This window comes from Gorilla gorilla, chromosome X (genome assembly GCF_029281585.2).
Source record: "Gorilla gorilla gorilla isolate KB3781 chromosome X, NHGRI_mGorGor1-v2.1_pri, whole genome shotgun sequence".
Lineage (NCBI taxonomy): Eukaryota > Metazoa > Chordata > Mammalia > Primates > Hominidae > Gorilla > Gorilla gorilla.
Genome location: NC_073247.2, coordinates 59,307,732 through 59,322,956, shown reverse-complemented (window position 1 = coordinate 59,322,956; position 15,225 = coordinate 59,307,732). Strand labels below are relative to the sequence as shown.

General features: G+C 49.3%; 1 protein-coding gene across 7 annotated transcripts in view; it reads left to right on the top strand.

Annotated features, from left to right (window-relative positions):
- OTUD5 (OTU deubiquitinase 5) overlaps positions 1–15,225 on the top strand; it is a 37,467-nt gene that overhangs the window by 9,091 nt on the left and 13,151 nt on the right. For 4 of the 7 annotated variants that reach the window (XM_031005877.3, XM_031005876.3, XM_031005875.3 and 1 more), the window contains exon 2: positions 6,330–6,423. In XM_031005877.3, the coding sequence (XP_030861737.1) occupies positions 6,330–6,423 (94 nt within the window). The remainder of the gene's footprint in view (positions 1–6,329; positions 6,424–15,225) is intronic. The other 3 variants (XM_063702946.1, XM_063702945.1, XM_063702947.1) reach the window with 1 other exon arrangement.

The following is a 15,225-nucleotide window of genomic DNA, read 5'->3' as shown; positions in this document are numbered from 1 at the left end:
CAGTAAGCTGAGATTGCGCCACTGCACTCCAGCCTGGGCGACAGAGCGAGACTCCATCTCAAAAAAAAAAAAAAAAAAAAAAAGTTTATTCTGTCACAATTCTGGAGGCCAGAAGTCCACAATCAGTTTCACTGCATCCAAATCAAAGTGTTGGCAGGGCCACACTCCTTCTGGAAGCTCTCAGGGAGAATTTAGACCTTCTCTAGCCTCTCGTGGCTGCCAACATTCCTTGGTTTATGGCTGCATCACTCTAATCTCTGCCTCCATCTTCACCATCGCCTTCTCTGTATATGTGGTTTCCTTTTCTGTCTGTATCAAATTTCCCTCTGTCTCTCTTTTATAAGGACACTTGTGATTGCATTTAGGTCCTACCTGATACTCCAAGATAACCCCCCATCTCCAGATTTAATAATGTAAGTTAATTACATCTGCAAACACTTTTTTTCTTTCCTCTTCTCTTTTTTTTTTTTTTTTTTTGAGGTGGAATCTCGCTCTGTCACCCAGGCGCAGTCTCGGCTCACCGCAACCTCCGCCTCCTGGGTTCAAGCTATTCTTCTGCCTCACCCTCCTGAGTAGCTGGGATTGCAGGCGCCCACCACCACGCCTGGCTAATTTTTGTATTTTTAGTAGAGATGGGGTTTTGCCATGTTGGCCAGGCTGGTTTCAAACTCCTGACCTTAGTTGATCCACCCGCCTCGGCCTCCCAAAGTGCTGGGATTACAGGCATGAGCCACTGTGCCCGGGCTTTTCTTTTCTTTTCAGACAGTGCTGGCCTCTGTCACCCAGGCTGGAGTGCAGTGGCGTAATCTTGGCTCACTGCACCCTCCACTTCCTGGACTGAAGTGATCCTCCAGCCTCAGCCTCCTGAGTAGCTGGGACCACAGGTGCGAGCCACCATGCCCGGTTAATTTTTGGTGTTTATTTGTTTGTTTTTGAGATGGAGTCTCGCTGTGTCACCCAGGCTGGAGTACAGTGGTGCGATCTCGGCTCACTGCAACCTTCGCCTCCCAGGTTCCAGTGATTCTCCTGCCTCAGCCTCCTGAGTAGTTGGGATTACAGGCGCCTGCTACCATGATCAGCTAATTTTTGTATTTTTAGTAGAGATAGGGTTTCACCATGTTGGCCAGGCTGGTCTCGAACTCCTGACCTCAGGTGATCCACCTGCCTCGGCCTCCCAGAGTGCCGCGATTACAGGCGTGAATCACTGTGCCTGGCCTGTATTTTTTGTAGAGATGAGATTTCACCATGTTGCCCAGGCTAGTCTTGACCTCTTGAGCTCAAAGCAATCTGCCTGCCTTAGCCTCCCAAAGTGCTGGGATTGCAGGCATGAGCCACGACGCCTGGCCCTACCTTTTTCATTATAAGGTAACATTTACAAGTTCCAGGGGGGGTTAGGGTTTGATATCTTTGCGTGGCTATTAATCAGCCTACTAGAGAGGCTTTTTTCCCTCCTGGGGAAGGGAAGGGAACTCATTAAGTGGTCTCTTACTGGGCAAAGCCCTGTAATTTTTGAGTCTGCCCAGCATCCCTATTATTGGGAGGCTTGGTATCCCCATTCACAGATTGGAAAACTGTGGCTCAGAGCAGTTCATCATCACATGGCTAATAATTGGTGGAGCTAGATTGGAACCTAAGTCAGTTGGGTTCCACAGCCTGCTCCAATTTCACTTGGGCCTTTAGACCACTAGGTTACAGAATCTTGCCTCAGCTCCTGGGATCCTCTGGTGTTAGGGAGCTTTACTCAGCCTTTTTGTGGAGGCTCAAAGATATGGAGGGATTTTCCCACAGGCTCAGCGATGAGTTTGCAAGGTTCACAATCTCCTCAGGCCAGGGCATTGTTGGAGTTTAAACTTATCTATGGCTGAGCTATCCCCTACCCCCCACCCCTACTAGCCCTTCCTGAGCAACATTTTCTCCCCAAAAGGAGAAAGAGAAGGGCCAGAGCCCAAACTCCTCAGGCTGCTGATGACAAAGCCAGTGGGTGGCTAGCAGTCCAGCCTCTAGATCCAAGCCTGGATGCCAGTTTGACTGCCCCAGGACCCAAACCCTGCAGTGCGAGGGGCCTATTCAGGTCTCTTTCATGTTTAGAGACAAACCAGGATATTCTGTGGATGGGCTGCAAGGTATGTCCTCCGTGCTGTGGCTCGTGGGGGCCTTCCCTGTTGCCTCTACACTAGGCTTTGCTGGTATCCAAACTCCAGCTCCTTTCTCTTTCTGCCTTTGTTTTTTTGTTTTTTGTTTTGTTTTTGTTTTTGTTTTTGAGACATAGTCTTGCTCTGTTGCCCAGGCTGGCTGGGGTACAATGGTGCCATCTCGGCTCACTGCAACCTCCACCTCCCGAGTTCAAGCGATTGTCCTGTCTCAGCCTCCCAAGTAACTGGGATTACAGGCACACACCACCACGCCCTGCTAATTTTTTGTATTTTCAGTAGAGACAAGGCTTCGCCATGTCGGCCAGGCTGGTCTTAAACTCGTAACCTCAGGTGATCCTTTCGCCTTGGCCTCCCAAAGTGCTGGGATTACAGGCGTGAGCCACCGTGTCTGGCCTCCTTTCTGCCTTTGTAAAGTGAGGGTAATGTTTCCTGCCACCTGGGCTGTGGTCAGGAAAATTAAACGAGGTCACCCTTTGCATCTGGCATGGGGCAGGTATTCAGTTAATACGAGTTCATCTTTCTTCCTGGTCCTCCCTGCTTACCTGCCTAGTACTACCCAGAACTTTAGCTCTACTGAATTCATTGCTGGGCTCCAGGCATTCCTGGTACTTCGTGGCAGAAGTGACTTCATTTCTCATCCAGTTAACAAGCATTTTTGGAGGTCTTGGTGTTTTAATCCTTTGGTCAGGTGGCACCTCCTCTCAGGTGCTAGCCTTAATGACTGTGTTTCTTTTTTTCTTTTCTTTTTTTTCCTTGAGACAGAGTTTTGCTCTTATTGCCCAGGCTGGAGTGCAATGGTGCGATCTCGGCTCACCGCAACCTCCGCCTCCCGGGTTCAAGCGATTCTCCTGCCTCAGCCTCCCGAGTAGCTGGGATTACAGGCATGCACCACCACACCTGGCTAATTTTGTATTTTTCAGTAGAGACGGGGTTTCTCCATGTTGGTCAGGCTGGTCTCAAACTCCCGACCTCAGGTGATCCGCCCACCTCAGCCTCCCAAAGTTCTGGGATTACAGGTGTGAACCACCATGCCTGGCCCATTGACTGTGTTTCTTTTCTTTTCTTTTTTTTTTGAGACAGAGTCTCACTCTGTCGCCTAGGCTAGAGTACAGTGGTATGATCCCGGCTCACTGCAACTTCTGCCTCCCAGGTTCAAGCGATTCTTCTCCCTCAGCCTCCTGATTTAGCTGGGATTACAGGCATGCACCACCATGCCCAGCTAATTTTTTTTGTATTTTTTAGTAGAAACAAGGTTTTACCATGTTGGCCAGGCTGGTCTTGAACTCTTGATCTCAAGTGATCCACCTGCCTCGGCCTCCCAAAGTGCTGGGATTACAGGCGAGAGCCACTTCGCCCAGCCTCTTTCTGTTTCACAACACCTGGCATTTACATTTTTCACAGCCTTGTTCATACCTTGTGGTGGTTACCTGTTTCCCTACCCCTCTGCTAAGTAGTTTGTGAGCTTACCAAGAGTGGAAACTAAGTCTGATACATTTCACTGTTCTCACTGCCCAGCCCAGTATCTTACTTAGTAGCTACCTGGTAAGTCTTTCTTGAATGGATAAGTAGGAGCCCCTCTCCTGTTTGATCTCCTTTTCTCCTCTCTTTTTCCCCTCTCTCCAAAGCCAGGAAGTCGCTGTGTTCCTTTCTTTTTAAGAACCTATTCTTGTGTCAGGTTTGGGACTATAGTTGTGGTTGCACCATCCCTGCTGGAGATCCCTGGCTGGGGCAGGCCCATGACTCTGGGAGATGGCTGACCATGTGTGGCCAGGATGGACTTGGGCATAACTGGCTGGAGTGTGTTAATCCACAGGTTTGGGGGCAAGGAGGGACACCTGGACCACTGGAATGTTGTGCACAAACAGGAGTCCTTGTGCTGCGCATGGAAGCTCATTAAGGGCTTCCAGGTGTCTTTGTCATCTCTAGAAATCCAGCCACATTTTCCTGGGGTGTGGGCCCTGATGATGGGGCTGGCTGGGTATTCCCTTGTCACCTCTTCCTCCCCTCCTGTCCCGCTACTCACCTAGGACTTTCTGAGGGTCTCTCAGTTGTGCATAATCTCTGTGCTGATCTCCTCCCCTTCTGTGATTGGCGACAACTTCCCCTAGTATATGGTACGTTATTTACAAAGCTTCTTTAGGTCCTGAAACTCCTCACAGCTCTGTCCGGTAGATCAACATATCCCCCATTCTATAGGAAACTGAGAGTGATAACAGACAGCAAGTGTGTGGCAAAGCTGGGGTTGGAACCCAGAGCTCTTGCGTTCCAAACCTTGTGCTTACAACTTTGCCAGAGATGCTTCTCCTCTGGCTTTCTTAGGGGATGGGTTCCACCCCTTGCCTGAGCTGGGGAAAAATGGCCTTACGGATAGGTGGGCCCCTGTGTCTGGTCTCTAATACCCCAGATCCTAAAAATCCCTGGGCAGGCCTGTGTCCACAAGGAGCAGGCTTGGGATCCTGTAGTTTGCAGCCTTGTTGCTAGGTCAGGCTGGCTGCTTCTGGTAGCCAGCAGAGGGCATGAGGGGCCCAGGAAAGGTCTGCTGCTTCTGGTTGGTTTTGTTTTGAAATGAAAATTATGTTTTAAGAGGTTATATGGTCATTATTTTTTTTAATAAAAAAATATGCATTTGTACAGGTTCATTTAAGTTGAACCTTCGTGGTGCCAGGTGTGCTTTGGAATTTAGGAAAAAAACAATTTATAAAACTTACCTGGTGTGTATACTTTGTATTACATAACACCTCCAGCAGGGTCTGAGGCAGCACCTCATAATCAAACACCTGAATGTTTTCTGCATTTAAATATTTGAATATTTACCCCAAGTGGGATAAATAGATTCTCGTCAGTTCTGGTCAGGTTATAATGCCAAATGAATTAGATAAAGACTTTTGGGCCGGGCACAGTGGCTCATGTCTGTAATCCCAGCACTTTGGGAGGCCGAGGCGGGTGGATCACGAGGTCAGGAGATCGAGACCATCCTGGCTAACATGGTGAAACCCCGTCTCTACTAAAAATACAAAAAATTAGCCAGGCATGGTGGCAGGCGCCTGTAGTCCCAGCTAGTCGGGAGGCTGAGGCAGGAGAATGGCATGAACCCGGGAGGCAGAGCTTGCAGTGAGCCGAGATAGCGCCACTGCACTCCGGCCTGGGCAGAAGAGTGAGACTGCATCTCAAAAAAAAAAAAAAAAGACTTTTGATTTTCAAAACTTTTTGGGTTTAGTGTAACTTTATAAAAGGGAAAATGCAATAAAATCGCTGATAACACCAGGACTTAGGGATAATATTTTGCTGTCTAGCCTTCCCAATTTTGTGTACGTGTGTTTGTATACATACATATGTATATATGTGTAGATATCTGTTAAATGTGTTCAGTCACAGATGAGAACATTGTTTGCACACTTTTGCCTTCTAGAGTATATCTCTTTTTTTTTTTTTTTTTTTTGAGACAGAGTTTCGCTCTTGTTGCCCAGGCTGGAACGCAATGGGGTGATCTTAGCTCACCGCAACCTCTTACCTCCTGGGTTCGAACGATTCTCCTGCCTAAGCCTCCCATGTAGCTGGGATTACAGGCATGCACCACCACGCCTGACTATTGTATTTTTATTAGAGACGGGGTTTCTCCATGTTGGTCAGGCTGGTCTCGAACTCCTGACCTCAGGTGATCCACTCACCTTGGCCTCCCAAAGTGCTGGGATTACAGGTGTGAGCCACCATGCCCGGCCTACAGCATATCTTGGAATCCTCTAGCCCTTTGTCAGGTTCAGGATCTAGGCTCTTGCTAGTTACCCCCTCTTCACCACCTTTCCTAGATGAAACTCCTTGAGGTAGAGCCACATTCTCCACCCAGGCACTTGCTGGGTCTGAGTCTCTGGCTGCCTGGGGCAGTGTGGCTCCCTGGGCCAGGCCCTGCAAGGTCAACAGAAGCCATAAGGCTTATGGGGCCACTGTTCTCAGGGCACCTAGGACCCTTTTGGAAGCAAGTCTTAGTTTCACTCAGCAACTAATTCCCTAAAAGAGTCTCCTACTTCACATGCATGGAGTGGTCAAACAGGGCTGAGAACTTTACCTTGGCCAGCGTCCTCTCTGTCAATGATCTAGGCCTCTCGGGAGCTTGAGGTCGGGGCCCTGGGGAGGGAGTACAGGTTTTCCCTGTTGCTGACCCCCACCTCTTCCCTCCAGCAGGAGCATTGGTTTGAAAAGGCCCTACGAGACAAGAAGGGCTTCATCATCAAGCAGATGAAGGAGGATGGCGCCTGTCTCTTCCGGGCTGTAGGTGAGTCTCTGCCTTAGTCCTTAAGGGCCTAGGGCTGCCCCTAAGCTGTGTCCCAGTTATCAGGAATAGCCCCTGAGACAGGGTTGAGGCAGAGCTAGCTAATCTTTTAGGGACTCTAGGCTCCAGCCTCAAGTTGGTATCTGACCTCTAGCCGTGGGTCTTGAGACATTGTAGTGGTGCAAGATTAATATGAATAATAACAGCAAGAAGAATGATAAAATAATATCCTTTGGGACACATTGTCAGGTGCTACAGGAAACCTCTTTGATTCCCCTCTAACCTAGGTGAGTGTAGGGACTATTGTTGCTTCCATTTGTCAGATGAGAAAAGTGGCTCAGAGATGGTGGGTGACTTGTCTGGAGTGAAATAATAAGTGGTAGAGTTCTGGAGTAAAATAATAAGTGGTAGAGTTGGGATTCAGTGTCTGGGTTAGATTAGTCTGAGGCCCATGCTCTTAACCATAGCACACTGCTGCCACCCTGGGCTGTATGACCCCTAGGTTTATACCCAGATCCCATCTCTGGTGTGTTGCGGGTCTCTGTTCCTCAATCTGTGTGTATGGGGGCTATCAGACTAGATCTTTACAAATTTCTTATATCATAGAATTTTTTTTCAACTTATATAAAAGTAGAGAGAATGATGAACCCTCATGTACCCATCATCCAGCTTCAAAATAGTCAATACGTGGCCAGCCTTGTTTCATCACTATCCCGCCCACTCTTTCTCACTCCCCTGAAAGAAGAGTATTTTTAAAGCAAAACCCCGACATTGGATCATTTCATTCGTAAATATTTCTGTATGTTTCTCTGACAGATACAGACTTACTCTCTTCTTTTTAACATAATCAAAATGCCATTACTGCACCTAACAGAATTAATAATGCCTTAATACCATCTATTATCCAGTCTGAGTTAGATCTTTGAGGCCATTTTGGCTCTGAATCTGTGACCCAACAAGTAGTTGTGAGGTCCTGTGCTAGGGTGAAGGGGAAGCTGGGAATGTGACCTGATCCTCCCTGTGGTTCTCTGATATCTACCAAGGAAAAGCGCCCTCTGATAGGAGCTTTGAGCTGGGAGTCAGAAGACCTACCTTCTAGTTCTGGCCCTGACTCATAACTGCTGTGACACTTGGCCTTGGTCTTCCCGTCTGTGAAATGGTGTTGATTCTCAATGCCTCTTTGAGTTCCTTCTTGGTCTGCTATTCTCTCCGTCTGTGGGTAGCCCCCATGTCTACTGGTGGGCTGGGGTGTTTTAGGCTCCATCCCTGGCTGCACAACTGATTCTTGGTATGACCTTAGGCAAGCAGCTCTTCTTTCCTGAGGCTGTTTCCTCATCTGTAAAATGGGGCTGAAAGACCCTAATGCTGTAACGATTTAATGACGTTGCTTTGGTAAATCCCTTTAGTGCCTGACACATATAGTAGACCCTCGTGGAACAGTAGCATTTGTAAAACCCAGATGCCATTTTCACTGGTGCCTCAGAGTCACATGTGTTTGTTGAAAGGGTGGAGTGAATGGTCTCCTCTCTATTCTGCCAAGCAGAAGAGGCTCAGGCAATGGGCTCTATTGGACTGGGAAAAAACTTATCCCTCCTACCCCTCTGGCTCAAGTTTGTGTTTTCCCTGGGATGTTTCCCAGAGGAAGAGCTGGGTTTCGGGGCATCTTGGACAAAAGAAAGGCAAAGAAAGAATAGGTGGGGGCCTGTTAGGTGCTAGGCCCTGTGTTGAGACCTCAGGCTAGATGTGGGGTAAGCAGGGCTTCTGGTGGAGTTAGGATTAGAGAATGCAGCGGGCATCTGAGTCTTGGGCAGTCATCGAGGATAAGCCTTGGGACTGGCTAGTGAGGACCTGGCTTGTGTAGTAACTCATATCAAGAGCCGTGTGTGTGTGTGTGTGTGTGTGTGTGTGTGTGTGTGTGTGTGTGTATCTAGCTAGCTGTTCTCCCCAAATACCCCCGACCCTTGGGGCTAGCTAGTGAGGACCTGGCTTGTTGTAGTAACTCGTATCAAGAGCAGTATTTGTGTGTGTGTGTGTGTGTGTGTGTGTCTATATGTATCTAGCTGTTCTCCCCAAATACTCCCGACCCTTCCTCCCACTGGGGCCTTCAGTAAGGGGCCTCTACTTACAGGAAGAGCTGACCAGGGCAGGTTGAAGGCCTTTCCTTATCGGCACTATGGCTACACATTTCCCCTGACTGGGCTGCCTTTGGCTTTTCTCTGTAAAACCTCAGAAGTCCTGTGGCCTCTCCCCCGAAGTACATGGCCCTTGGTCTCTAGACCTTATCTGGAGGTTTCCTTGGTGCAGAGTGCATAATACATGTGCCTGGGAAGGGGACTTTGTCCCTGGGCTTTTTGCTGCCCCCCTGTTTCCAGCCTCGCCTGGATGGGGACAGATGGCAGTCAGCTTAGACTGTAGTGTGAAGCCCTACAGGCTGACTTCCTGCCATGTGTTGAATAGTGGAAGGAACGTGGAGCAGAGAGTTGGAGTTGGGCGGGGGCTGCAAACATAGAGGGCACTGTTTCCTTGACCCCTGCTGTGTGCTAGGCATTCAGCTGGGTGCTTCAGGCTCACTGCAAAACTTGGATCATTATCCCATGAGACAGGTGAAAAGATTGAAGCATAGAAAGGGAAATGACATGTTCAGGGCCATTAGCCAGAGCTGGCCTGGGAACCCAGAGGTGTCCAAAGGACACACATTCTTTTTTTTTTTTTTTTTTGAGATGGAGTCTCCCTCTGTCGCCCAGGCTGGAGTGTGCAGTGGCGTGATCTCGGCTTACTGCAACCTCTGCCTCCCGGGTTCAAGTGATTCTTCTGCCTCAGCCTCCTGAGTAGCTAGGATTACAGGCGTGCACCACCACACCTGGTTAATTTTTGTGTTTTTAGCAGAGATGGGGTTTCACCGTGTTGGTCAGGCTGGTCTCAAACTCCTGACTTTGTGATCCACCCGCTTTGGCCTCCCAAAGTGTTGGGATTATAGGCATGAGCCACCGCATCCAGCCAGGACACATTCTTTTTATGATCCTAGGATCCTTAGCTTCTTAGCTTGGTTGTCAACTGGCTGGATGATCTTGGCTGTGTTCCTTGACTTCTCTGGACCTTATCTCCTCCAAGTAGGAGCACGTGGCCCTCTGTTGTTGGGAGTCTTGAGGCAGGTGGCTTTCTGCCTTCTGTTCCCCTGGATTATCTTCCTATAGGGTCCTACCATTTGCTTTAGAGACTTCTGAGAATTGCCTACTCCCCAGGTAGCTGCCTGCCTGCCATTGGTTCCCCTGAGTTAAGCAATATCCATTGCTTGCGCTCAGTTCTCTCCCACCTCCTCTTACTGGGGATTCATGAGCATCATTGAAGGCTTGGGTGGAGTGGAGGTGGGAACCTGAGCCTCAGAGGTATCCTGTGGCCCACCCTGTCCCTGTTACGCTCAGATAACCTCCTCCTGGAAACATGACTCTGCATCTCTCCCTTGCTCCCTCCCTCCATGTGGCTTTGACTCAGCAGAAACCTCTAACCCTCACCAGGGTCCTGGTGCTAGCTTCTGTGGGCAGAGTGAAGGCCACATGGTTGTTTCTACATGGGCCATGGGGGAGTGGCAAGGGCTGTGCATGTTACCACGATGAGGCCCAGAAACATTAGCTAGGCCCACTCTTCTGGGCCTTTTGGTCTTGGAACATGAACCATCAGCACTAGGAGGGATGGATCTGAGATCAATTTTGATTGTTTTATAAATGGGGAAACTGAGGCCTCAAGAGAAAGCCAAGACCCTACCCTATCTAGGTCATACAACCAGTGTCAGAACATTGGTATTTGAGGTTGAACCAGGCCACAGAAAGAAGATTCCCACGGGCCATTTCCTGTACACCAGCTTCCTTCAGCCTCTCCCCTGTATCCTTCAGGTTTCTCATCCTTGCAGTGGGCATCCTTGAGCAGAGGAGCACACATCTCAGGAACCAGACTATCCAGTGGGATGAGTTCTGTCTCTCCCACTGAGGGTATGCTAGTTGGGGTAGTTGGGGCTACAGACCAGGTCACACCACAGCTGCTTGACAGGCAAGTGAGACCTTTGTCCTGGCTCATCTCCTCAGGAGATTGGTTCTCAGTGGGGCCAGGGTTCCCACTGGACCAGGAAGGTAGTGGGGAGCAGACCAGGTCCCTGTCTCCCTCTGCAGCTGTGTGTACACACGTTTGTGTGGTTTGTTTTTAGGTTCCCTGTAGACACCTAGCTTCCTTTTTTGCCCTTAGCGGAACTTGCTGTGGCTCTTCTGGGAGGCAGGCAGCTACCTGGGGAGTAGGCAGTTCTCAGATGTCTCTAAAGCAAATGGTAGGACCCTATAGGAAGATAATCCAGGCTCCCATGTCTTGCTTCTTAACATAAATCTGGGTACATTATTGGTTACATTACATTAGTTACATAAGGACTTCCCCCGGGCAACAGAGGAGAGAGGTTGAGGCTAGTCTGTTAGAGCTCTTGGTTATTTCCCCTGCCCTCCACCTACCCTGCCAGAGGCCAGGAAGGAGGTTGGTGGGGTAGGGGGTCCCTCAGTTTATAGAGCCTCACATCTTCAGTCTTTCCTGAAGTGGCAAGGGCATCTACTCATTGAATGTGATAGTTCTCTGTTGTGGGATTTGTTGGGTGAGCATTTGGCCTCAGGGAGCATCTTTGGCAGTCTCTGCTATATGTGTATACACATGTGCATTTCTATACTGGTGTCTCTGTGTGTCCAGAAAAAGGAAAGAAGTGGGGTGTGTATGGGGAGGGTAAGGTTCGTATTGGCCTCTGTGGTCCTAGGGAGAGATGCAGCCCCTGATATCTATAATCTCTGCCCTCTCCCATGCCTTTCCTGGGTTCTAGCTGATTCCTGCTTGTGCTGGTGTGGAAACTGAGGCACACAAGATCAGGTCCTGCCCCAGGGAGTAAGGTGACTAAGATGGTGGCTAGATTGGGGTGAAGGTGGTAATATCAGCTGGGGCCAGCAGTTACCCTTTGAGAGCCTGGCCTCCCCTTCACTCCCCCTAAATCTGTGATCCCAGGCAACCTTTGCCACATTTCTGTGTCTCCTGGGTAAAGTAAGAGTGTTTTGGTAAGGATAGAATGAGTTGGAGTGTGAAAAGTCTTTGGTGTGGGACCAATTGTAGTATTTTACTGAGGATTTCTGAGCCCTGTTGGAGATGGGAACAGAGGTAGAATGGTGGGGGACCCCCTTCCAGCTGGCCTCTGGGAGGGGAGAACAGGTGCAGATTGCCCACAAGTGCAGCGTCAGCAAGAGGAGGAGTTTCAGTTTCTATCAAAACAAGTTCTCTGAATTCCCCTACCTCTGCAGGTCATCCCCCCAACCTCAGACCCCTCCACAGGGAAGTCAAGCCTGGCCCCCAGCCCTGTGTGCCAGCCTTCTGGGAAGAGGAGGGCTTTCTGGAGGACAGAGGTGGAGCTAGGAAAGTCAGAAAAACGAATTCTTTTTTTTTTTTTTTTGAGACAGAGTTTCGCTCTTGTTGCCTAGGCTGTAGTGCAGTGGTGTGATCTTGGCTCATTGCAACCTCCACCTCCCGGGTTCAAGCGATTTTTCTGCCTCAGCCTCCCAAATAGCTGGGATTACGGGCATCCACCACCCCGCCTGGCTAATTTTTTGTATTTTTAGTAGAGATAGGGTTTCACCATGTTGTCTCGGCTGGTCTTGAACTCCTGACCTCAGGTGATCCACCTGCATCGGCCTCCCAAATTGCTGGGATTACAAGCATGAGCCACCACACCTGGCCAAAAATGAATTCTTGTTGAGTACTTCCTGTGTGTTTAGCTCTGTGCTTAGATGCTTTTCCTGCCTTATATTATTGGAGAAATCCTTCTATTCTCCCTTGTTGGGGTAGTACTATTGCTGTTTTCCTTGGTTTGGAGATGTATATTTTCTTCCACGTTAATGATTCCAAACTTAGGGTATACCTTATAATCAGTGTGGTGTGTTTCCCCCCTCAAAAGCTGTGATTAGGTACATGTTATACCATATCACCCATCAGTGCCATCATAGGATTGAGGAGAGAAGGTGGTATTTTACATTTTACAGATAAGTAAAGAAGTGTCATAACTCATCCATACTTTAGGACCCTGTTTTATGAAGCCTGTATTGTTAATTCGATATTAATTTAACTGCTGAAGTTTTGTTAGAACTAACGGCCTAGAGGTAGACTTGTGGACCTTTGGTTTCGCTAAAGGTAGAGAGCCAAGAGAGGACATGCATCCTAGGTCTGCATTTGGGGCTTTCCTCTGGCTGAGGAATTGCAACAGAAATGAGGAAGGGCTTCATAAGTGGTTATGGCAACATTCTGGCTGACTCGTGGGTAACTAGCATATGAAGGAATCATTGTCGTCATGACAAATTGTGTTCCTGTTTCTTGACCACCTACTGTGCCTTAGGTGCTTGGCAAACCTCCTGTGTAGTTTTGACAACACCCAGCAGATGGAAGAGGAGTTACTGTCTCCACCTTATGCATGAGGACATTTCAGCTTAGAGAGGTTAAAGGCCTTATCCATTGCTACACAGCTAGGAGGCAGCAGAGCCTTTCTGCCAGGCAAAGGGGTCAGTGGCAGAGAAATGGGACCCTCAGGGGGTTTTCCCCCAGATCCCTTCCCTGTTCCACAGTCTCCTCTCTTTCCCCATTTTCCTGCATCTGGCATCTAGCTCTTGAAGATAGAACTCCCAGGCCTGGAAATGACCGTTGACCTTTCCATAGGAGATGGGCTTTCTCCAGCACCTCAGCCTATCTCTCTGAGCCTGGCCAGCCAACCCCTATTTAACCCCTTCATTCTCATCTTTGTTCCTGTTTACTGCAGCTGCCAACAGCACTGCCTCCCAGTACCCCAAGCTCAGCCTACAGAAATAGCTCCCCAAGTAGCTCACTGTGCGGGCTCTGTGGTCCTGGCTTCTAAGAAAGGCAGCAGCAGGGGGCCCCCAGCCTGTGCGCAGGACATGTGACTTGCTGGAAATGCCGCTGGGGAGGGCGGGGGAGAGTGTGGCCGCAGAACCCACATCCTTGTTTACATTGGTGAAGGGGCTACCCCCCTTCCCGCCTTCACAACCTCCACACCCCCTTACCCTTCAGATCTCTTCACCTCCAAGAGGACTGGAGACAAACATGGGCCCTATTTTCTGTCTCAGAGTAGCCTTTCTCACAGAACCCTCCAGGGTAGGAAGGGGAAGGCAGGGAAGGTGTTCTTCTGACAGTTTTTCAGAGAGGTAGACTGACAGGGAAGAACTCAGGAGTGTTCCTGTGTGACCGACCTGACCCTAGCCCCATGCCCCAGGGAGATCCCATCAGAGCAGTGGTCCTCTGGGGAAACAAAGGGAAATTCCCAAAACCAGTGGAAATCAGACTTGCATGATCTTCAGGCCCACTTTAATTTCACAGGGAGAAGAGCTCCCTGGCTTACCCAGCCTATCCATTTGCTCAGTAAACTTTTCCTGATTTCCTTTACTGTATCGGGCCCTGAGCTGGGGGTGGACTTTGGTGTGAACTGCCCTTTGCCTTCTGTGGGAGCCCAGTGTGGTCGGGCAGAAGTCTATGCACACCTTTGATAAATCTGGTGATAGAGGTGTCCTGGGTAGTGGGGAACTGTATTAAAGAACATGTTGGGCCAGGCGCGGTGGCTCACACCTGTAATCCAGGCACTTTGGGAGTCTGAGGCGAGAGGATCGCTTGAGCCCAGGAGGTCAAGGCTGCAGTGAACTATGATCGCGCCACTGCACTCCAGCCTGGGCGACAGAGCGAGACCTTGTCTCAAATAAATAAATAAAATAAAGAACACATTGGTGTTTGAGAAGTAGGCAGCTGACGAGGATGGAAGGAGCGTCCTGAAGAGAAGGAACGGCATGTGTGAAGATCCTCAAGCGAAGCAGAGGGAGTGTGTTTCCTTCTCGCCTTAGTTTGACCAAATCTCACGACGCCTGGACTATTCGGGCCACAGGCTGCCCATCCTGAGTTAAGCTAAAGTTAGTTGCATGTGTGTCTTATCTCTTTTACTAGACTGTGTGCTCCCCGAAGGTAGGGGCAGGATTTTACTCACCTCTGTCACCTTCACAGTACCCCACATTCAGGCCTCCCTACGGAGGAAGGAATTCTGATTTACTCTGTGGCTACTCTGTCCCAAGCCCAGTGGTAGTTATTTTATACCCATTATCTCATTTAATCCCCACAAAAGGCCTAGGCCTGCCATTTGGTTATCCCTCTTTTTTTTTTTTTTTTTTTTTGAGACAGAGTCTTACTCTGTCGCCCAGGCTGGAGTGCAGTGGCATGATCTTGGCTCACTGCAACCTCTGCCTCCTGGGTTCAAGCGATTCTCCTGCTTCAGCCTCCCAAGTAGCTGGGATTATAGGCGCCTGCCACCATGCCTGGCTAATTTTTGTATTTTTGGTAGAGACGGGGTTTTACGACGTTGGCCAGGCTGGTCTCGAACTCGTGACCTCAAGTGATCTGCCCACCTTGGCCTCTCAAAGTGCTGGGATAACAGGTGTGAGCCTCCACGCCTGGCCTGTTATCCCTCTTTTTCCCATTTTACAGATGAGGTATATGAGGCTCAGAACACTTGGGTCACTTGCCTCTGGTCACTCAACTCTCTAGTATCTGGCAGAACTGGGCTTGGAGCCCATTTTTTTTTTCTTTCCTTTTTTTGTCTTTGTTCCCTTTTTTTTCAGCCTACAAAGGCCATGTTGACTTGTAGGAGTCAGGAAAACTGAATTCAGAGTTGACTCTGTCACAGACTGACTCTTTGTGACCTTGGACAAACCACAAACTCCCCCTGAACCTCAGTTTCCTCATGTGGAA